Source organism: Primulina huaijiensis, chromosome 10 (genome assembly GCF_012295235.1).
Source record: "Primulina huaijiensis isolate GDHJ02 chromosome 10, ASM1229523v2, whole genome shotgun sequence".
NCBI classification, from domain to species: Eukaryota; Viridiplantae; Streptophyta; class Magnoliopsida; order Lamiales; family Gesneriaceae; genus Primulina; species Primulina huaijiensis.
In genome coordinates, this window is record NC_133315.1 from 1,697,903 (window position 1) to 1,719,627 (window position 21,725).

The 21,725-nt window shown below is 34.8% G+C and overlaps 3 protein-coding genes across 9 annotated transcripts; 2 read left to right on the forward strand and 1 right to left on the reverse strand.

Moving 5' to 3' along the window:
- The first annotated feature begins 3,614 nt into the window (after positions 1-3,614).
- LOC140986053 (protein PAF1 homolog) lies at positions 3,615-10,465 on the forward strand. Of its 6 annotated transcripts, none has more exons than XM_073454011.1 (14): positions 3,615-3,749; positions 3,938-4,167; positions 4,377-5,302; positions 6,815-6,883; positions 7,693-7,800; positions 7,882-8,065; positions 8,150-8,223; positions 8,319-8,438; positions 8,652-8,757; positions 9,427-9,513; positions 9,597-9,665; positions 9,743-9,814; positions 9,894-10,037; positions 10,118-10,465. In XM_073454011.1, exons 3-14 carry the CDS (start codon positions 4,386-4,388, stop codon positions 10,247-10,249), a joined length of 2,082 nt encoding a protein of 693 aa, XP_073310112.1. In that variant the 5' UTR covers positions 3,615-3,749; positions 3,938-4,167; positions 4,377-4,385; the 3' UTR covers positions 10,250-10,465. The 6 variants fall into 6 exon arrangements, with proteins under 6 accessions (XP_073310112.1, XP_073310107.1, XP_073310110.1 ...); XM_073454006.1 differs by having other exon boundaries at positions 3,671-3,854; XM_073454009.1 differs by having other exon boundaries at positions 3,679-3,813.
- A 1,603-nt stretch (positions 10,466-12,068) lies between these two features.
- On the reverse strand, positions 12,069-15,617 carry LOC140986399 (uncharacterized). 2 transcript variants are annotated; one of them, XM_073454627.1, is made up of 5 exons: positions 15,150-15,617; positions 13,657-13,761; positions 12,728-13,568; positions 12,608-12,661; positions 12,069-12,518 (listed from the first exon to the last, which is right to left on the reverse strand). In XM_073454627.1, exons 1-5 carry the CDS (start codon positions 15,354-15,356, stop codon positions 12,307-12,309), a joined length of 1,419 nt encoding a protein of 472 aa, XP_073310728.1. In that variant the 5' UTR covers positions 15,357-15,617; the 3' UTR covers positions 12,069-12,306. The 2 variants fall into 2 exon arrangements, with proteins under 2 accessions (XP_073310728.1, XP_073310727.1); XM_073454626.1 differs by having other exon boundaries at positions 12,608-13,568; positions 15,150-15,613.
- A 673-nt stretch (positions 15,618-16,290) lies between these two features.
- LOC140986400 (clavaminate synthase-like protein At3g21360) lies at positions 16,291-18,527 on the forward strand. Its single transcript, XM_073454628.1, has 3 exons — positions 16,291-16,782; positions 17,640-17,893; positions 17,973-18,527. Exons 1-3 carry the CDS (start codon positions 16,306-16,308, stop codon positions 18,331-18,333), a joined length of 1,092 nt encoding a protein of 363 aa, XP_073310729.1. The 5' UTR covers positions 16,291-16,305; the 3' UTR covers positions 18,334-18,527.
- The last annotated feature ends 3,198 nt before the right edge of the window (positions 18,528-21,725 follow it).

Below are 21,725 nucleotides of genomic sequence, written 5' to 3' on the forward strand. Positions count from 1 at the left end.
ATGTGCATTAGAAGATCAAGTTGTTTCGGTAAGAATTTATTAAATCTAGCTGCAATATACCATCTCTCAAACTAATCATCAATACACATGTTCAAACCGTTGAAGATCCAACCGCACTATCACTGGTTAGAAAAGAGTTATTTTATATAGGGTACTGAAGTCAAGCCATTCCAATGTCTACCCTATATAAAATGATGTCACAGTATCCTACCAACTCTCGAATGACAGAAAGTTACCTATTTCGGACATGGTGTGCTAGCTTTATGAAAAGCAAGAGCTTAAAGTTGCAAAAGGAAAAAGAACATTAAATTAGAATTTAATGATATGTAAGACGAATGAAAACGAGATGTTCATTTTTTCAGGTGATAGTATATATAGATGATCATTGAAAAGAAAATATGACTCTTAGAGTTTTTTTTAACTATAATATGCATAACTTTGAAGAGAAGATGATGGACTAAATCCAACAATGAATTTATCTTAAGCCTGAATATTTCAAGATCTTCGAGCATGGCCGATCTTTCGATCACAAGCTGCTCGCTTAGCACCCTCGGATCAGTTTATATCAGATCATCAAATATTATTTTGTTTTACACCAACAACTCAAGCTGTCAAACCTATCGTTGGGCTTTTGTATTATTTTCTAGTGAACCGAGGGTTCTTAAATATCCAGATTTGCAAAGTTATCAATTAGAGTTTCAGTCTAGGCAGTGATAAGTATTGACTGAAGTGGATTACTTCAATATGTTGTAAAACCAAAATCTTTGAATAGAATTCTTTCTAAGTGGAAGAATATGTGGCATATGAGTTTTATCTCCGAGCATCCATAAAATACTTGTATTTTACTAAGCACTTTACATTCTTGCAAATCTTATTTCAAGCTGTTTCTTATTAAATTGTCAAATATAGTGCATCACTAGTCAAACCAAACCGTTCTGCAGTTACTCACTTTTAGTGGTCCGGAAATTCTACCTGTTCAAAAATATTTTTAACAGCTTAAAAAATGTTAAGAACGGTTCAAAGTTTAGAAAATTTTAAAAAAGTTAGTTCACCATCTTTCCAAATTATAATCAAATCTCATTGTTTTCTACTTTAATTATGAATCAGATTGATTTATATCATAAAAATAAATTAGTTCATCTCACAAAAGACCTATTCATTTTGAAAAAATGTCACTGTATTTAATGCGGATTTCATAATTTTTTTTTTCCATTTGCAGTGTAAAATTGGGAAACTTTGACCTGTTTTGGTGAAACTTCATTCAAAAAATTTGGTAAACGTATTTGTTCATTTTTATAGTTTACATTCACACGTCCACAAAAGTGGAAAATTCACATAATATCATTTGTAACAAGTTATAATTCTAAATCGTAGCACCACACACACACACACACACACAACTGTATCAATTTGCTTTTGTTTTTTTGTTTTTTTTTTTTTTTTTTTTTGTAATACCATATATTATTGGGAAAAAAAAAAAGCAAATTGATACACTTTGTTAAATTACATAATTCAAAATAATATGAGACCCAAAACGTAATCTAAATATACATTCAGAGTCATCCTAAGTGACATATGCATTTAATATCAAATTCACATTGATTGCCTAAAACATCATATTGCAAACTTTACATCTCCTTTTCTTGAAATTCACATTGATTGCCTAAAACATCATATTGCAAACATTACATCTCCTTTTCTTGTTCAAGCCAGGTAAAACTGAAGTTGTCATAAGATCTGCTGTATTATACAAAAAATACATATTAAAGTATAATTAAAACTAGTAAAAGATGAACACGCGTTGAATGTGTTATTATTATTTTTAATTTGATCAAATAATACTAAATAATTAATATGAAATTATTTTCAATTTAGAATAGTTGTTCGATTTAAAAGTGAAGTTTTATTTAGATTTTTTTCTATGTAAAATATGAAGTGACTTGAAGAAGTTTTTAGTAGGGTAAGAAAGATAATTATATAATTAAATATTTTGGTGTCCTCTAAGATAGTTACTCTAAAGATATCACGTTTAATAATATAGTATAAATGCATGAAATTTGAAAAAAGAAAAAGTAAAAACTCATTCATACTAGAGAGAATGAGCGTAAACCACTTATGATAATGATGGGGAGGGTTAGCCACGGTTTACAAAATTTCGTCGCAAAATCCCATCCCAAAAATTCGAATTACACGGACTCCACCCATTAATTTTGTCACTAAACAGCGACAAAAGTTATGGTAAAATAGTCGCAATACTTGTTATTCTCTCGACGCTCCGATCCTTAGGACGATTTACGAAAAACTTTCACAATAAATAACGACGATTTCATGAAACCATAGTAGCAGTAGCGATGTTTCAGTATATCGTCGCTAATTGCGACGATTATGTAAAACCGTTGTTATAAATATCGACGATTTCATAGTCAATCGTCACTATTTTACAACGATTTCATAAAAACATGGTAATTTGCCAAATATATTATTAAATTCATGGATAATTACGAATTAGCGATGGTTTTTCCTTAAATGTCACAAAAATTAACGACTTTTTTTATAAACGGTTGCAATAGCCTGCGTTTTTTGTAGTGAGAATTTATTGTATGCTCTTATTAACTCTCTTAATATTAAGATGTGAAATACGGTACTTAAATCACAATATCCAAAAATTCTAATTACCGGAAGAGTTTATAGTCCAAATCTATTTGTTATGTTCCATAATTCCAATTTTGGATAAGATTTGACAATTAGAAAATATTTTCCCTGTTGCTTAATTATCCACTATTTTATATGTATTAAAATGTTCTCATTCTATCAAATATCGTGTAAGTAAATGGAAAGCACATACATATGAAACTCATCTTGAATAATTTGTTAGTCCTAATTTGTATATTTACCATCATGATAATTTTATTGGGAACATTTTTGTGGTCTCTAATCAAACTGTTAGATTTTCTCAAAATCATGTTACTAAAGGTGAATGAACTTGTTAAAAAAATATACGGAAAAAGATTGAACATTACCTCCCGCCATGAAATAATTTATAGATATTAATGTTTTATAATTATCAACTGATTTGAAGTCTTCTAAGTACTCCAATCCTTATGCATGTGAAGTACTGTTTTTTATATGAGATGTGTGCTTTCAGACTTCAAATTCCAATATTTATAATAGACAATCTGATGCCATAAGTGAGCAGATTAGGAGCACGAGAGTAAAAAAAACAGAGAGATGCAAATTCATATATTCAAAGGTTTAAAGTTGAGACTACGTCTTACAAGTTTGCAATCATTTACATGTGTTTCTTTCTTACTCTCCACGTCAAGTTTCCACATTCGATAAACAAATTAGCGTACGCATCGATAAAAACAATAAGATACATTATTCGATGCTTATGATTTATCAATTATATGTCAGAAAGATCTCAACCACAATAACATTTGCGTCAAAATTATCAATATTATTATGATAACATCGACATTATTAACTTGCAACAATATAAATCATCCGTCGAAAAAAATGAATAGTCAAATAATTGAATACAATCCTAGACCGGTCTCAAATTTTCCAACATTTATCATGCATTTTAGTTCACATTTCAAGTGAAAAATTATCCAACAATAACTTTGTAGTGTCTGAGTGTGTGTGTCTATATATATATATATATATCATAGTATTTTCCTGCAAGGTCAGAGAGCCGTCATTCACCGCCGTCACAAAATCACTGTTTACTACAAATACCATTTTTCCCTGTAAACCTCAGCACCTGCAAGCCATTACTGTTGTCTCTCAAATCTGTACATACAACATATATATGTATGTATGTATACACACCTGCAAACTCATGGGATCTCTGTGTATGCATTTTTCACTCTAATCAAATCAATTGGGAATTCCACCTCCTCAATTGATTGATTGATTGTTTGTATTTCTCTGCTAGGGTTCTTTGATAAAGAATCGGGGATTTGAACTTCAAGCCTCATCTACGCCAATCGAGGGATTAAGATCTCTGTTTTGGGGATTCAATTTCATCCCTTTGGTTCATGTTTTCGATCTTTTAGGTGGTTTAGTTTTGAGCCCTCAGAGCAAGCCTCACAGTGCAATTTAAATCTGTTCTTTGTTCCAAGGGTGGTCTTTCTTGAGTTCTTCCTCCAATTCTGATTGAAAAGGGTAAGTGAATTCATTTTTTAATCCTAAGTGGTTAAAATTTACACCGGCGTTTAAATTTCATTTTCCCCCTTTTCTACCTCTAGGGGTTTTGTTTTGCATGTCTACGTGATCCCCTGTTGGCACGTATATCTGATGTTAATTTGATCTTTTCCCGTTCATTAGGGTTTTTATATCATAAATTGAAATTCAGCTGACAAGATTGTTCGCAGAGGTCCGGTATGGCTTCTTACAGGCCGTTCCATCCGCCGTCTCAGTCGGCATTTGCTCCACCACCGCCTCCACATCCAAATCAAAACCCACTGCAGTCTTCAGCCGTTCCACCGCCATCACTTGGTGGAAATCAATACTCTCAGAATTGGGGTCCTTACAGCAGCAACGAGGGTTCCAATTACAGACAGAATTATTCTCTATCAAACCCTAGCTCCAATTACCAACATTCAGGGTATGGATCATCGTCATCACAGCATCATTTTAACCCTCCCTCTCGAAACCAGCTGCCACCACCACCTCAACAACAGCCATTTCAGTATCAGCCTCCTCCACCGCGGCCAGAATCTTCTTCTTACCCTCCTCTGCCTCCATTGCCCCCTCATCCTGCCCCAGCTCCTCCAATGTACTACCCATCTTCTCAGCAGTCTCATTTCAATCAACCTCAGCTTTTGCAGCAGCCGCCTCCGCCACCTCTTCCTTCTTCTCCTCCTCCGCCTCCGCCTCCATCACAGCCCTCATCGCCTCCTCCATTGCCTTCTGGCGTGCCCCCTGCAGGAACAAGCAGGGAGAATAGGCATGCACGTTCTGAGGCTCCATTTAAGCAAGAGCACAAGCCCTCAGTACCACCAAGTGCAAAAAAATTGAGTGAGCCGCAGGGTTCAGGTAGGGTTGAGACAGAGGAGGAGAGAAGGTTGAGGAAAAGGAAGGAGTATGAAAAGCAAAAGCAAGAGGAGAAACACAAGCAGCATGTGAGGGAAACTCAGAATAAATTGCTGCAGAAGACCCAAATGTTGGCCCCTGGGGGAAGGGGCCACGTGTCAATTAGTGGATCACATATGGGTGACAGGAGGAGCACTCCCCTGCTAAGTGGTGATATAATTGAAAACCGACTGAAGAAGCCAACAACATTTATCTGCAAGATGAAGTGAGTATATCCGGCCGGTTTTCCTGTGAATGAGTCCTTTAGTTAGTTAATTGGTGCAATTAGGGTAACTAATTGTGTGCACAAATCAATCAGATTATGTCTATGACGTTTCCTCATTCATATGATCTGGGAGGATTGATTTACCTCGATGGCGTATTTGATTTTGACAATCTGACCTTATGCATATACATTTCATTAAGTCTTCATTTGGTATCTAAACATTTAATTGGTATGCCATTTACGCATTTAAGGAACCGGATACGTAACACAGATCTGCGACGATGGCGTATTTGATTTTGTCAATCTAACCTTATGCGTATACATTTCATTAAGTCTTCATTTGGTATCTAAACATTTAACTGGTATGCCATTTACGCATTTAAGGAACCGGATACGTTCACTGATTTGTCGATTTGCGACATCTTATAAAACATCCACGGCAAGCCAATACATGGAACATATGTAACAGTTTTTTATACTCTAAGCACAAGTACATTTCGGGTCAAGTGTTGTTAGAGACTAAATTTTTTTATCATACCTTTGTGTGTAGGAGTAAGTGGCAAATTAAATTTACTAGAAAATCTATTTGTAGGATTTGAAAGTCTGGTAGTGGGTTGTTTGATTTAAGTTATGAGACTGGCTTATAAGTCTTTAATTTGCTTGAAAATTTGGAATTTTTTAAAGTGGAATTATGTAGTATTCTAGATCTTGTGATACTCTTTATAATTCTATTTCTGGCTCGTACTTTTAACCCAGATAAGTGTATTACTATTGTTTTAATAGATTATTTTTTGCCAGGTGAAAATACCTTTTTGCCCTTCTCACACTATATAAACTAGTGTAGTCGTCCCCTGTTGCACAATTTACCCGTGCCCCTCTTGCCTTTTCCCAATATTTTTCTTTGGAAATGCCCCATTCCACATCTAGCATCGTTGTTCCACCACCTCGTCCTGAACAAAGTTAAGTTATTTGTTATGAAGCGGTCAATTTGAATTATTTTAGGTTATCCAAACAAGATGTCTCAACAGCAAAATTTGTAGATGAAAACCCCTAAATTTTTACTCATTATTGATCTTATAATGTCCGATAAACAAAAAAGCGAAATGGTTTCTTTACCGGAGAGGAAGAAGTCAAAGATTTCAGATTTTGTGTGTGACTTTAGGTATGTTTTTAATTAATCACTGAATCATGTTTGTGTTTTCTTTAAGTTGATACATTAATTTAATTTAATCGGTTGAATGAGGACTAAAGGGTTTTGATTTGGAAATTGGGATTGCATCTGATTTTCACAAAGGGGAAAAGAATTCATACCGTGGTTCCTCTAGATGTCCTTTTTTCCTACCTTGAATGAATAATTGACTTTGTGATGACTCGTTCACGATAGGCAGTTTAAGATAATGTTTGCTGCAGGAGCATCAATTTCTGTATCGACAAGGGTTGAGATTTAAAGGTAGTTTTTTCCTTGTCGCATTCTATGGCGAACATTCACTTCTGAGTTTGTGCTGTTTGTAGGTTTCGTAATGAACTGCCAGATCCATCCGCTAAGATAAAGCTTTTGCCTTTGAAAAGAGATCCAGATCGGTATGGAACCTTGATTGCTATAATTAACATTTTTTATCGCTTCATATCATCAATGATATTATTTGCTATGGTTGAAAATTTAGTTGTTGTGCAACCATAGCTGTTAACATCACACTACCATGCCTTCCCTGAAAGAACTACTATTGATATTATTTTGTCCTCCATTCAGTTTAATTCTTTCTTGTTTATGTATTTACCAATGCAGAAACCAGGTTGTTGTTGAAGCTCATAGAGAGAGTTTCTTTGGAAAATATAATCTTAGTGGGGCTCAGTTGTACATTTTACTGAACGTTTTAATTTCTTTGTGTTTTATGTTTTTCAAATCAGAGTTGGACTATTCCCTGCCATGTAGATGATTAAAGATTATTTTTGATGGACTTGTGTAATTAAATGGCAGTAGGGGGAACAGAAACATTATTTATGTTTATTTGTCTGCTTCCCTATCTTATGTTGATTTTGAAGTCTGTCTTGTTCCTTTTGTCTGCTGCCTCTTCCTAATTTGTGTGAGAGGACAGAGAAATTGTCATTACATCTGCTGTTTTGAATTTTCATTTTATTGGCATGTGGCAGGCCTGTATGAGTGATGGTCAGCTATCACTTGATGGTCATATACTCATATGTTTCCCATTTGGTGTGTATTAAGCTTTTATTTATTGCAAAAATAATTTGGGTCTCTCTCCCTTGTATGTGTTCCTTGACCTAATACACCTCCACTCATAATCAGTTGATCAGGCTGAAAAGCTAATGGGGCTGTCATTGTGTTCGCCTTTTACAAAATTTTACATATAGCTTATGGTTTGAACCTACAGATACTGTAGATATCAGATTACATCTTTGGAGAAAAATTGGAAGCCTCAGCTTCACATTGAACCAGACCTTGGGATACCGCTTGACCTTCTTGATCTGAGTGTATACAAGTAAAATTATTTGGCCTCTCATCCTCTTTCTCCATTACCATGACACATTGTTCTGACTTTCTCATCCTTTTTGTCGATTAGTCCTCCCAAGGGTCCAAGAATACCCCTTGATCCAGAGGATGAGGAATTGTTGCGTGATGCTGAACCTATAACCCCAATTAAGTCAGATGGCATTAAGAAGAAAGAGAGGCCAACTGACAAAGGTGTTTCTTGGTTGGTCAAAACGCAGTATATATCTCCGCTCAGTATCGAATCAACAAAGCAGGTACTATTTGACACTTTGCTCACAACGGGTATGGTAGACTCTGCTGAAACTTGAAAGTGTGGATAATTGGTAATTCTTTTGCAGTCTCTGTCTGAAAAGCAAGCAAAGGAATTGCGAGAATCTCGAGGGAGAAACCTTTTGGAGAAACTCAATAATCGGTTAGTGAATATTTTCGTCTCTTATGGTATGTAGAATTTTCAGCCATGGGTTTTTGTAGCTCTTAACTCGACCATTTATTTTGCCTTTGTTTCAGGGAAAGGCAAATTCATGATATTGTGGGTTCATTTGAAGCGTGCAAGACCCCCCCTGTTCATGCAGTGAATCCCAGACTAAAACCAATAAAAGTTCTCCCCCTTTTTCCTTATTTAGAGAGGTGTAGTTTTCTTTCTTTTCGTTTTATTCAATCTTGTTTTTCAACAATCAGACACACCTTATAGCTGTTTACTTGTCAATTGTGCATGGGGAAAATGCTTTCCCCTTTTTTTTTCCTTTTCTATTTCTTATAATGTGGTTCATTATTATCAGACAATCAGAATGTATAATTTGTAATCCAGAAGCTTATGTGTGGATGCTATCATTTTTCCAGGTATGATGACCAGTTTGTGGTTGCAAATTTTGATAGTGCTCCGACAGCTGATTCAGAAATCTACAGTAAACTAAGTGCAGCAGTTCGTGAGGAGCTTGAATCTAGAGTGAGTAATGATTAGTTTTTGCTTAATGCATCATGCCAACAGCTAAATTATATTGGCCCCTTAATTTCCCCAACTATGTTTTCTTCTACTTATACTACTATATGGAGTTCGCCTAATCGGTGCATTCGCTTACTCAACCATATAGGGTAGATCTTTGGCTTGATTAGAATTGTCAGTTTGTACGTGCTGTGGCTAGCATTTTCTTGAGTTAACTAGTCCCCTTCTGGATTATTTGAATTATACTTCAATATGCCATATTTGACATTAATTGAATCTGCAGACCTTGTGAAGACATCAAATATATGATAAATTTAGGAATTTGGAGCTCAAGTCTTCACTCTCATGACTCATCTCATCAGATACCATTTTTCTCAGACACATTTTCTTAAATTCCTTGTGAAAATGACAATCTTTCTATTTCACTTTTTAAAATATTTTATCAAGCTGGGTCTGCTTAATTCACTTGACAGGTGAGATTTCGAGGCTTTGTGCAACTGCTGCTTTTTAACTGTTTCTGTTCCATCTTTTGCTTTTATCAAAAGCTTTGACCTGCTCCACATTGATTGATATATGGCATTGCACAGCGTATTTTTAGCACATATCAACTTTATATAGATACATAATTAAGAATTTACGAATTGGTGTTTATTTTCCTTTTCAACTTTTCAGGCTATTATGAAAAGTTATGTGACTTCAAGCAAGGATGCAGGGAAATCTGATAAATTTTTGGCATACATGGTCCCATCAATTGATGAGGTAGAATAGTTGATCAAGTTAAGGCGAGTTTAATTTGATTTTTGCCAAAATTAATTTGGTATTTTTTTCGTTTGTGTTTGCAGATCGAGAAGGATATGTACGATGATGATGAAGATATCACATATTCATGGGTCCGGGAGTATCACTGGGATGTATGTTATGTCATGAGTTATGTTGATTAAATTTACTGAAGCTACCTATAATATTATATCCTGTTCGTTCCTGGCAGGTACGAGGCGAAAATGTCCAGGATCCCTCTACTTATCTTGTGGTATTTGGGGAATCAGATGCCAAATACTTGGTGAGTGTTGTTTCCCCGTGAGGCCTATGATTTCTTCAGTTGATTCGTATCCTTGTACTAACTCGTGATCTGTATGTAGCCGCTTCCTACCAAACTTGTTCTTAGGAAAAAGAGGGCCAAAGATGGAAAGACAAGCGAGGAGGTGGAACATTTTCCTGTGCCGAAATCTGTGACTATAAGGAGGAGATCAACTGTTGCTGCCATGGAATTGAGAGACGAAGGGGTGCATTTCTTTATTTTACCATCATATTTCAGGGTGGTAAGCTATCAACTTCTGGCTTATTGTTCTCTTGTGATTGGCAGGACATTGTAGGTTCAAAGGACAGCACTTTACCTTCAAGAAACAAAAGGAGCAATGTTGGTCGTCTGCGTAGGGTCGTGCAGGACACAGATGCCGATCATTTTAGTGCAGCTGAGGATGACATGTCTGACTAGTTGCCCCTGCCCTTGTTAGAAAACTGTCAAAAAACATAAAGGGATAGAAAACTGAACTACATCTCATTGGTTTTATTTTTCTTCTGCTGCTGCGCTTGACCTTGCCTTCAGGCATGTTCATGAAACTACAATATTTCTGAATTATCATAGGGAAAAACTACAGTATCTTATAACTATGGCACCTGGTTTCGTTTTGAAATATTTAGCTATACTTTATGTTGCATGTTTTTGTGATATGCATTTTTTTATGGAGATTTGAGCCTTGAATCTTTCTTATTGAACAATCTAGGCCTTGTATTTTAAATTTTCTAGCATTTTTGTGCCCGCAACTCTTTAAATTTCGTCATTAGTTTGTAGAAGCATAGGTAAATTTAAATAGGGTATTAGTAAATATTGGAAAAACTATAGGGTTAGTTTGGAAATTTTTATAAATTACAGACCTACTTTGACAATTTTGATAAATCATAGGAATCGTTTGTGCAATTTGGAATTTTTTATGAACCTGGGTGTTTTGAAAATTTTGATAAACGATAGGATGCTATGACAATTTTAAGTTTCCTACCATAGTTTTGTCTCTGTTATTTACACTTATTAATAGATATAGATGTTTGTATGAATCGTTCATTTAGCACTTCTTTTCATGTATTATGTTCTCATTTCATCGTTTAAGTTTTCTCTTGACTTTTGGAAATCACATCGAGTGGTTGCGGAGTTAAGTGTCGAAAGGTTTTCGTCGAGTACTTCTCCGATGCCCCTGATTTGTGCATGACGCAAGTAACTACTGAATTCGACTTATTCGAACCTTTATCAAATTCGATACTCTCTTTTATTTGTGTACATCACATGTATTTTTGCATAGAAAAATGAATTTGCAATTAAGAATAATTCCATTTTATGCATCAAGACATCACACGATGCAGGGGAAATTGGTTAAACAACTTCGGTCAACTCGTTTTTTAAGAAAATGATCTTTTCAAGTATAATACACTTGAGGAGATCATTTTCTTAAAAAAAGAGTTGACCGAAGTTAAAAAATAAAATACCCTCACGGTGGACTGTGGAGGTACGGAAAGTTTTTTGAAAATTAGTTTACCAGCAATCAAAATATTATCCAAATGCTAAAAGCTTATCACAAGTTAACGACATATGTTTTTCTATTACAAACTGAAAACAAATTTGATAATCTATATTATTAGAGTTTATTCACTAGGATTGATTGGTAAAACCTGACATAAAAATTTAACTATTCATATGTTATATTAATAATTAATATATGTTAAATGGTTGTCGTATTAAGGTTATTATTTTGGAATTTCTCTAAGTTTATCAAAAAATTTGACTGTCAAATGACTTTGTAAATACCTTTCAGTACTTAGGAAATCTTTGAAATGGTAAACACATGATTTTATTGTTAACGATGAAAATTATCAACCTTGAGGATGTCACAAATATACATATCATCAGGTATTAATCTTCCATCGTACTATTTTAATTGGAAGAGAAAATATGATTTTAAGAGATTTATAAGTAGATGTGTTCCAAACAAATTAAATTTGGTTGGTGAAAAAGATGGAGTGAAATTCTCAAATTTTGATTGTCAATATATTTAATTATCAAAAGATGACTTGTACCTTACATGTATTAACATTTTCACAGGGTCACAATCATACTTTTTATACTTCCAAAGTGAGCTACTGGAAATTTTTTTATTACAAATCTTGTGGCCTAAATGGCAAGCTTTTAAAGTTGGTCTACTGATTTCTACTATATGTATAACTCAGCCAGTGAGGTTAACAACTTTAAGACGTTCTGAGTAACATGTTCCATTCATATCTTTTTCAAGAGTGAAATTTCACTTGGAAAAACTGTTGCTACTTATTGAACAGTTTACAAAAATTGAGATTCAGAAAGGACAATGGAAGACATACATATATGCAACCATGTACCCCTTGATCAAATGATACACTAGCGTACGATAATGCTATGGGTTTTAATTAAGTTGAATTAAAAGCCATCTACCCGATTGAAGTTCAGAATTTTACTGATGCATCAGATTATTAATCAGAAGCTTCTTCTAATCGATCAAGAAACCGTTTGTCAGACGACATCTCTTGGAAAATAGAGCTCTTGTGAGTACATGCAGCTTCAAACTTTGTCCACAGTTCCTTCTTCAAAGTGGTTTCCCCGGGATGCTTTCCCATTCGGAAGGTGCTTGTGGGCTCGTTTATCATCGGGGTGCTTTCCGTAATGTCAAACGTTAAACAAGTACCTGTAGTTGCCCATGAAAAAACAATTTTATGAGAGGAAAGTTATATTTATGGATGAATTTTTGCAGTTTATCAAAAAACAAATTATGACCTTGCTGGTGATAATCTTTCGTTGCAATGTGATGGTCGCCTTGATCAAAAGTTCCTTTCATGACAAACAAGTCTGTCAACTGATTGTGAACAGGAGAAGTTTCTTGAAGCAAGCTTTTACCTTGTAGGGTGGCAGATAAAACATCATCATCAGAAGGCTCCATTATAGCACAGGTTTTTGGAGGTGAGACTATCCAATTTGGTGAATCTTCAACCAAATTTATTCGGCTTCCCAAATTATGAGCTAGATTTATTCCAAAAAGCTCAGGGTACTTCAGAGCCAAGTCATTTGAAGATTGACTGTTGGAGGATTCAGAATCTTGGGACTCGCTCGAATTTTGGATTCTGATAGGGAAAGAGGTAGATATATGGACTCCCTGATTTTTCTTCTTGGACAATTCAGATACTGGTTCAAGCAAGATGCAAGTTTTGGGTGGTGATATTCTTAGGCGTGGAGTGAGGGAAAAGATAGAGCAATTTTTTCCGGAAAATTTGGCTGGAGAAGGACACACGGTATTGAGATTGTTGAATGATTTAGTTACTTCTATATCCAAAACCTTGTTTGAAGTTGGCTTTGGCAAAGCAGATTCAGAAGGATTGTTGTGTAAGTTTCCAACTGAATTGAAAAGAGATACTGGATGGGGAATTTCAGTAGGTTTAACCTGTTCGATTGTAGGAACAGATGGTGCCTGACATTTTGAAGAAAAAAACTTTGTTTTAGGAAGTGGCGTGAGGAGAAACAGTTGCCTACCACCCTCCGTATTGCATTCAGCCCGCCATGACACCAGGGGAGATGGTGAGACTAGTGATTCCCACTTGGTCTGCTCTGGACTTTTTTCAGTGGAAGCATTTGTATCTTCCTCAGTAACACAAACTTCAGTTCTTTCCATTGGCTGCTCGAGCTTATTCTCGGGACTCGTAGATTGATGCGAAAGTGCTTTTTGAAATCTAGTAACCCATGTCTGCAAAATTACCTTTTGAAACCTTAAAAGGGCATAAAATAATGTTGAAGGTGTCACAATATGAAAAAACCAATGAGAGAGGATCAACCTTCAAGGAAGTTCGCATCTCAGACAAGAAATCTGCAAATTGTTTGATTTCTTTCCTCCCTTTCTTGCTCGTCAACTGGAGTGCTTGGACGACTAGTTCGTCTATCTGCAATCCATGTATGAATGCACAAATAATGAAGTAAATTCTATAATGTATCTAATAAGACAGATTACCAGAAATTATAATTCCAGTTTTGGAAGCAGGACGTTCAGATTTAAAAAATTTAGATGAAGTGGTGATGCTACATAATTCAAAAAATCTAAAATTGGTATAAATTTACACCAATATCGTGTAGTATCCCATTGGCAGCAACATAAGAAAACTTTGGTGCCACAAATTTTCATAGCTGCAAAAGCCAGGATTATTATCTACTAACAGTGCCACGAAAGATTAACACGAGCTGTGATCCTCTTTTGACTAATTTCCACCCAGAGACCCAAGAAGCAGTAAAATCTGCTGATAAAATTCAGACTCCCATTATATTCAACACCATTGATTGTCAAAGTCAACAAAATTACATAAAGATCCTTCAATTGTAGAATTGTTCCATTTCCTATTAAGAAGATGTAATGAAATAACTTAAAACTACCGCACCAGTGCAAATACAGCACACAGACCAAAACAGGGTGATGGATGCATGCTCCTTCTTAAGCATGCACAATTCATACTCAAGCATGCACAATTCATAAAACTAACTGCCAACATTCTTCAAGTCTACCAACCGAGAAATGAATAGAATTCAGTGAAAAAATTGGACTGAAGTGCATTTCTAATGCATGTATGCACTTACAAACCACTTCCATTTAGAACATTTATGTGATTTTAGTAAATAATTACCATACTCTAGCATGCAATTTGCTTTTCTCTTTCCATCCACCTCCTATTTCTCTCCAATTCCTATCCAAACAAATGTATTCAAATTCAATTCTAGTGCTCTTCAAATTTACTGCTCATTGATTGAATTCCAGACTTGTGGAATTCTGGGCAAGCTAAATGAGTTCGCGTACCACCTAAAACGGTTTCCCCTTCTCTTTTTTTTAAAGTCATAGAGTTGGTTAATTTTGGCAGCAAAAGGGCTTATAAAAAAGGAAAAACGAATCAGGTGCAAATATAATGACAACACCACCCTCTAATGTATCATGTATTTTCATGTTTCTATGTTAATTGTATAATTAGATCCATCGTGATTTACATAGCGGAGGAGTCCACAATCAAATCTTCTTCATCGTTCGCAGCTTTGATTCAGAACACCTTAAATGAGAACTGATATAGGCCCTTTCGTCACAATTAAACGGTCACATTCAAAATTAAATCAACTCAGAACGCACAAAAAAATAGTCAACTTCATAATTAGAATCACCTAACAATTAGCCAGTCAACTCGCATTGGAGACAAAAAAATCCTAGGGTCTTCAAAAATACAACAAAAAAATAACAATTACACAGTAAATCATAAGTTATTCAATCATATTCCACAAAGAATCGGTTCCATACCTGACGCACGAGTGGTGAGAGATCGGACTGCACGAGGAAAAGATGATCGATCGAATCGTCTTCCATAAGTTCTCCACTTTCTTGATCTGTTTTTTTGGGGAAATTGGCTGGATTTTTAGTAGTTTTGGCATTCGAAATGTCCCGAAGTGGCTTACTGATCGATATGGATCTCATCTTCGCTTTCGTTGCTTCGCTGTTCTTCGGCATCGTCTTCTCCCTCCAAGTGTGTGTATTGTGTGTGTGTGGGCTAACGGTAACTACGTTTCTCCTCTCTAATTTGAATTTTGCTCCACAACCGGGTTTGGGTCACGGGCTTTCCGAAAAGGAATTTCTTATTTTAGGAGCCCACAAAGATCATTTTGGATGGATAAGAAGAATATTGTACAATTGATGCGTGTTTATATAAATCTTTTTAAAATATTTTTAATAAGAAAATTTAAATTTTGACATTATTTTTTAAAATTTTAATTTTTATTGTTCCTTGTTATGGGAGATTTTTTATTATAAATTTATTTAAAAAATTGTTCCGGATATCTAAAACTATTTATTTAATTAATTGGAAAAATATATTGTTTGTTTTTTAAAAAGAAAAAAATAATATTTATTATCTAATCTAAACTTTCCATAATCGGAATCTAGATATGACCGCGTTTCAGAAATGTCAGTTCGACAGTTAAAAGTATCTTGACCTAATCATAACCTTCTTTGGTGGTTTAGGTTACGGTTCATGAACTACATATTACGATTAGATTAACCGACGGTCATAACTTCTTTATTTTTTTAAAAAAAAACTTATAATTTTTTGAAAATCGATTGAAAACATTGCTAAAAAATTTAAACAAATAAAAGATTTGAATATCTTTTTTCTCCGTGCATAAGATTATAAAAATAATATGAAGTTCAAAATGATTTAAACTAATAAATCCAACAACTATGTTTACGAACTTGTGCTGGGCCGGTTAAAAAATGTGAAAACCGTGAACCGCTTGCTAACTTTTAACCGACGATTCACAGTTTCCAATTTAGAAAACCGGGTCACGGTTTCGTGACCAGGGCATGTTAGACCGAATCCAAAAAATTCAGAAAGACGAATCCTGCGGCATCCACTTCCAAATACAAACTTAAATCAGTAGATAAGGATCTAGGAACTTCTTACATGATTGCTGTTGATTGCCCAATCCTCCCAGCGCGTAAAAAATCCCTCGAATCCACAGGGAGAAATCAAGAAATTGTAGGTGAAACTCTGCTTAATTCCATAAAAATGCTAGCAAATTCAGTTTTCTTCAAAGAAATCAAGATTTCCCAGCAGAAAACCTACGGCGGAGTTGTCTTTCCCGCCGCGTTGATCCCCACGGCACCGGATTCCCATGATCCATCGGCTTTAACGGCGGCCATCAAAGACCAGAAGCCGTGGCTTAACTCCCTTCTGCACAGACACGGGGCTGTTCTGTTTAGGGGGTTCGATTCCCTATCGAAGGCTTCGGACTTCAACGACTTTGTTGAGGCGTTTGGGTACGAGGAGCTTCCTTATGTGGGCGGCGCTGCTCCGAGGACTAACATCGTTGGTCGAGTTTTCACAGCGAACGAGTCTCCGCCCGATCAGAAAATCCCTTTTCATCATGAAATGGCTCAGGTTGATTGATTCATCAGTCTCTTGATTAATTTTGGAACTTGGAATGTCATAATTTTGTTAATTCGTGTTCTTGGTTATCTGATTCACATGGTTTTTTTGTGGCAATGATTGTTCTGGTGTAGTGTAGTGTTTGATTGATCCAAGTTTTCATTTTCCTCGTGGATCCGCCAACGGAGATGGTAGATTTATTCGAGTAGCCGGGACATAGGAATATGGATTACAATATTTTTAGGGATAACATCAATTTTGGCCCTCAAAGTATGTCATTGAATTAAATTTTGGAGTTCGATTATTTTTTAAAATAAATATAATTTTGTCGTATGATTTTAAATTTGTAGCTGCCACCCTACTTATGGTGCAATATTTTAAACCTCTTCCAATAGTGGTGGATAGCCATGTGAACTTTTGCGAGATGGTCTCACGATCTTATTTGGATCACTCATAGCCAAATATTATTTATTATTGTAAATATAAGCAGTGTTGACATGTTCCGTGAGACGGTCTTGCAATAAACCTAATTTTGGGTGTTAAAAGTGATTTAGTCAAATCAAAATGTCATTTTTCAATTTTGAATGTGAAAAACATTATTATGTTTCTTTCTTCCTGCACAATATTTTGTAAAAAGAAATACAAAATACTTTTTTATTACATCAAAAATAATATTTCAACTTTGAAGTCTCTAATATTAGGATTATCTCATGCATGGTGCACAAAAAGTAGGTGTGTTATGGAAGGATTTTTCATTCGAACTGTTATGGTCAATCGGCTATGGTTATGTTATTATTTGTTAAATGGAAATTTTGTTTTACAAAATAAACCACTTTAAGTTTTCATGTTGCTTCTTACGTACTGGCTAGGTTCCTGAGTACCCGTCCAAGTTGTTTTTCTTTTGTGAGATAGAACCTGCGAATGGGGGAGAAACTCCTATTGTTCTCAGTCATGTTGTATACGATAAGATGAAAGAAAAGTACCCAGATTTCGTTGAAAAACTAGAGAAGCACGGAGTAATTTATACCAGAATCTTGGGAGAAAACGACGATCCCTCATCCCCAATCGGCCGTGGTTGGAAATCTACATTCTTGACTGAAGATAAGAACGTGGCCGAGGAAAGGTTCGTGTTAAAAAAACAAAATTTTGTTTTTTCAGCAGGGGAGTTCATGTTATAGTGGAAAATTACCATTTCTCAACAGGGCTGCTAAGCTGAACATGAAGCTGCAATGGACAGAGGATGGAGTCAAATCAATAATGGGACCAATCCCGGCTGTTAAATATGATGAAACGAGGGACCGTAAGATTTGGTTCAACAGTATGGTGGCTGCTTATACTGGTTGGGAAGATGCACGAAATGATCCCAAGAAGGCAGTTGTTTTTGGTGATGGAACGCCTTTGCCCGGTCATATCATTTACGACTGTTTACATATCCTGGAAGAAGAAAGCATTGCGATCCCATGGCAGAAAGGCGACATACTACTGATAGATAATCTGGCTGTTCTTCACTCTAGAAGACCTTTCCTCCCTCCCCGCCGGATATTAGCTTCACTTTGCAGGTGAGAAAATTGCCTGCACATTTTTTTTTTTTTGTATATTTGGATATGGGATAGAACAAGAGGATGCAGAGTTAGTTTTAGTAATGGCATCAATGGTAAAAACTAATTGGTTCTCTCTCATTCTATGCCTGTAATATAAAAGGATGGAAACTGAAACCACCCTTGCCAAGCTTCTAAATTTTCCTCCTCCATGAATTATCTCGCGAATCTCTATCACTACCATATCTATATTTGAGGAGGATCGACTTGTTACTGGTTATCGCACTAATCATGTTTTTAGAATTTGAATCAAACATTGGATGAAACAAAGACGTATAATAATAAAATTTGAATCAAATTTTGGATGAAACAATGATGAAAGTTAAAACAAATAGGCAAAACACCTTCTAACAAGACATAACTATAATGGAACAAAGCCATAAAAAAAACAACGTTAACTAGCTAGATAAGTGCACGATGGCTTTTGATAAGCCACTAATGGTCTATGTAGTGGTTGGCATTCGTTTGTGCTCCTTAGTGCTAATTAAAAGATAATATAAATTAATATTATAGAAAATGCTGTAAATTTATTTTAGTTGGTTTTAAATTATTATGTTGAATTTATTATGTGTTAGGAAATTCGGTTTACTATTGAAACTGATTTGATTATACAATTTGCTATTAAATAGTTTTATTACAAATAATTATAGAAGAATTTATATACAAATATTATGTGCATATAATAAATGTATGTACATCGGCATGGATACAACATATTTGTCTGTAGGGGTGTTCAAACTTTGGATAAAATCGAAAAAACAAAAAATCCAAACCGAAAAAACCGAACACCGAACCGAACCGAAAGTTGAATTTTGTAATTCGGATATAAATGTTAAAATCGAAGTTTATTTGGTTCGGTTTCGGATTATATATGTCAAAACCGAAATTTTATTAAATTAATACTTTTGTTTATATTTTTATTTATATTATAAATTTTGATATGATATTTAGTGAATGAAAAACTATTTTGAATGATTTTTAGTTGATTGTTGTTTGTTTAATTAATTTACATCTTATATTTAAATATTTTACAAAAAAATCATCTAAAAAGTTAACATATTATATTTTACAATATATTTATATTATTAATTTAAATAATTATATCAAAACCAAATAAATCGACCAAAATAAACGAACCGTTTTGGTAGAAAACGAAACGAACCGAACCGAAGAAAAATAGTTCGGATATCGGATTATATATTTCTAAAACTGAAAAAATTGAAATAAAAAACCAAAAATCGAACCGGACCGATCGATGAACATCTCAATTTTTGTGTGTGCCAATCATTGGATGAAGGAAGAGTGGCCCATTCAAAGTGGCACTAGCCGCAAATACAGCACGACATTCACAGTAAAAAGTCATCCAACAACACACTCTGGTCTTGATTCTAATACCTTTTAATTAATTAATCACATATGTCCTAAATAAAATATAAATATTATGAGGTCTGGAGTTGTTGGAGTCGCCAACGATTGAATTTCTTCACTTTTGAGACTTTTAAAATTGTTTTCTAAATGTCTTATCTTCTTGAACATATATTTTATTTTCGAAAACACCCATGTCTAGGTTCATGTCTAAATTAGGGAATTTAAGGCTAAGATATGAATGAAGGGATGAAAATAAACTATTAGTACCCGATATGAAAAAGGAATGAAGCAAGCTAAGAGGAAGGGGACCAAATTTTCTCTCAAGAAACAACAAATTTCTAGTCAAATGATTTTGAACGAATGAATTTCAAATGACAAAGTTAAGTAGTCACTTAAGCGAAAAATTATATTTGAGCAACACAAAAAATTCAATACGAGAATATTTGAATAATGAAAATATAAAATCCTGATCAGATTATTCTTAGAAGGATTAAAATATTATATTTGTATATATGTTATCAACGTATTGATAATATAGATAACAAAATATATACAATAAACACATCAAGACATCTCTCCACTTGGAAGTAAATTCGATCGGCCCCCTCCATTTCTTGAAAATTCTCTGCCAAACTCTCTCCTCCACAGCACCGCCACGTTGCCACCCCGAAGCCACTGCATGGCCGTCGGATTTTGAGAATTACAGCGATCTAATCTCGATGCAAATTTCATGTAAATTTCTAGTGCAATGTACAGGAGGAACAAAGTTTATGATCATGAACCTGATTGAAAAAAGTTCTTAGATCACTACAACAAAAATCCTATTTAACAACACATCAAAGACAACGGTTTTAACAAAAACCGTTGTCTTTTTACTTTTAACAACGGTTTTAACAAAAACCGTTGTCGTAGCCTAAAAAAATCGCTCAAAGACAACAGTTTCTTTAAAACCGTTGTCTTTGATATATCTACGACAACGGTTTTTAAAAACCGTTGTCTATGAGCGTTTTTTTTGGCCTACGACAACGTTTTTTAAAAACCGTTGTCTATGAGCGTTTTTTTTTTTGGACTACGACAACGGTTTTTAAACTGTTGTCGTATAAGCGTTTTTCTTCAAGCTACGACAACGGTTTGTAAAAAACTGTTGTCTTTCAACTGGTTTTTCTACAAATTTTGTCGTCAATATTAGATTTCGCGACGGCCTAAGTAAAATATGTCGCTAAATTTAGCGACGGTTATACTATACCGTCGCTAATTTAAATATTGCGACGGTTTATGTATACCCGTCGCTAACATTTGCGACGGTTTTAAGTAAAACTGTCGCCGATGTAGATATAGCGACGGTTTTCCAAACACGGTCGCTAAATTTAGCAACGGTTTTTGTATAACCGTCGCTACATTTAGCGACGGTTTTATTAAACTGTCGCCGATCTATAATTAGCGACGGTTTATATTTAACCGTCGCTAAATAAAGCGACAGTTCTTATAAAAGCGTCGCTAATTTTAAATCGGCGACAGTTGAAAAAATAACTGTCGCTAATTGCGACGGTTTAATCAAAATCGTCGCAAACTGTCTATAAATATCCCAACCCTCAGTCCATTTTCTACCCTACCACTTCACAACACTTAAAATTTTTCTCACTTACACAATTTTCATTTCGTTTTTCTCTTTAAAGATTAATAAATTTTTACCACTTCACAACACTTAAAATTTTTCTCCCTTACACAATTTTAATTTCGTTTTTTTTTTAAGTTTAATAAATTTTTAAAATCAAGAATATAATATTTTCGACTGAAATTTTTTTTTATTTTACTGACAAAAATAGCGACGGAAAGCATAAAACACCGTCGCTAATATTAGCGACGAAATTGAATTAATACCGTCGCTAAATTTAGCGACGGTGTATAAAACCGTCGCTCTTTAGCGACTATTTTAATTACGACCGTCGCTAATTTTAGCGACGGGTAACGATGATTTCCGTCGCAAAT

What these genes read in the sequence shown, in the direction of transcription:
- LOC140986053 (XM_073454011.1), top strand. Translation starts at nt 4,386, where the DNA reads ATGGCTTCTTACAGGCCGTTCCATCCGCCGTCTCAGTCGGCATTTGCT. An exon ending in CTTGATCTGAGTGTATACAA is followed by an intron (nt 7,801 to 7,881) that starts GTAAAATTATTT and finishes TTTGTCGATTAG; the next exon opens with TCCTCCCAAGGGTCCAAGAA. An exon ending in GTGAGGAGCTTGAATCTAGA is followed by an intron (nt 8,758 to 9,426) that starts GTGAGTAATGAT and finishes TCAACTTTTCAG; the next exon opens with GCTATTATGAAAAGTTATGT.
- LOC140986399 (XM_073454626.1), bottom strand. Translation starts at nt 15,356, where the DNA reads ATGCCGAAGAACAGCGAAGCAACGAAAGCGAAGATGAGATCCATATCG. An exon ending in AGATGCGAACTTCCTTGAAG is followed by an intron (nt 13,569 to 13,656) that starts GTTGATCCTCTC and finishes GTAATTTTGCAG; the next exon opens with ACATGGGTTACTAGATTTCA. An exon ending in GAAAGATTATCACCAGCAAG is followed by an intron (nt 12,519 to 12,607) that starts GTCATAATTTGT and finishes GGGCAACTACAG; the next exon opens with GTACTTGTTTAACGTTTGAC.
- LOC140986400 (XM_073454628.1), top strand. Translation starts at nt 16,306, where the DNA reads ATGATTGCTGTTGATTGCCCAATCCTCCCAGCGCGTAAAAAATCCCTC. An exon ending in TTCATCATGAAATGGCTCAG is followed by an intron (nt 16,783 to 17,639) that starts GTTGATTGATTC and finishes CGTACTGGCTAG; the next exon opens with GTTCCTGAGTACCCGTCCAA. An exon ending in AAGAACGTGGCCGAGGAAAG is followed by an intron (nt 17,894 to 17,972) that starts GTTCGTGTTAAA and finishes ATTTCTCAACAG; the next exon opens with GGCTGCTAAGCTGAACATGA.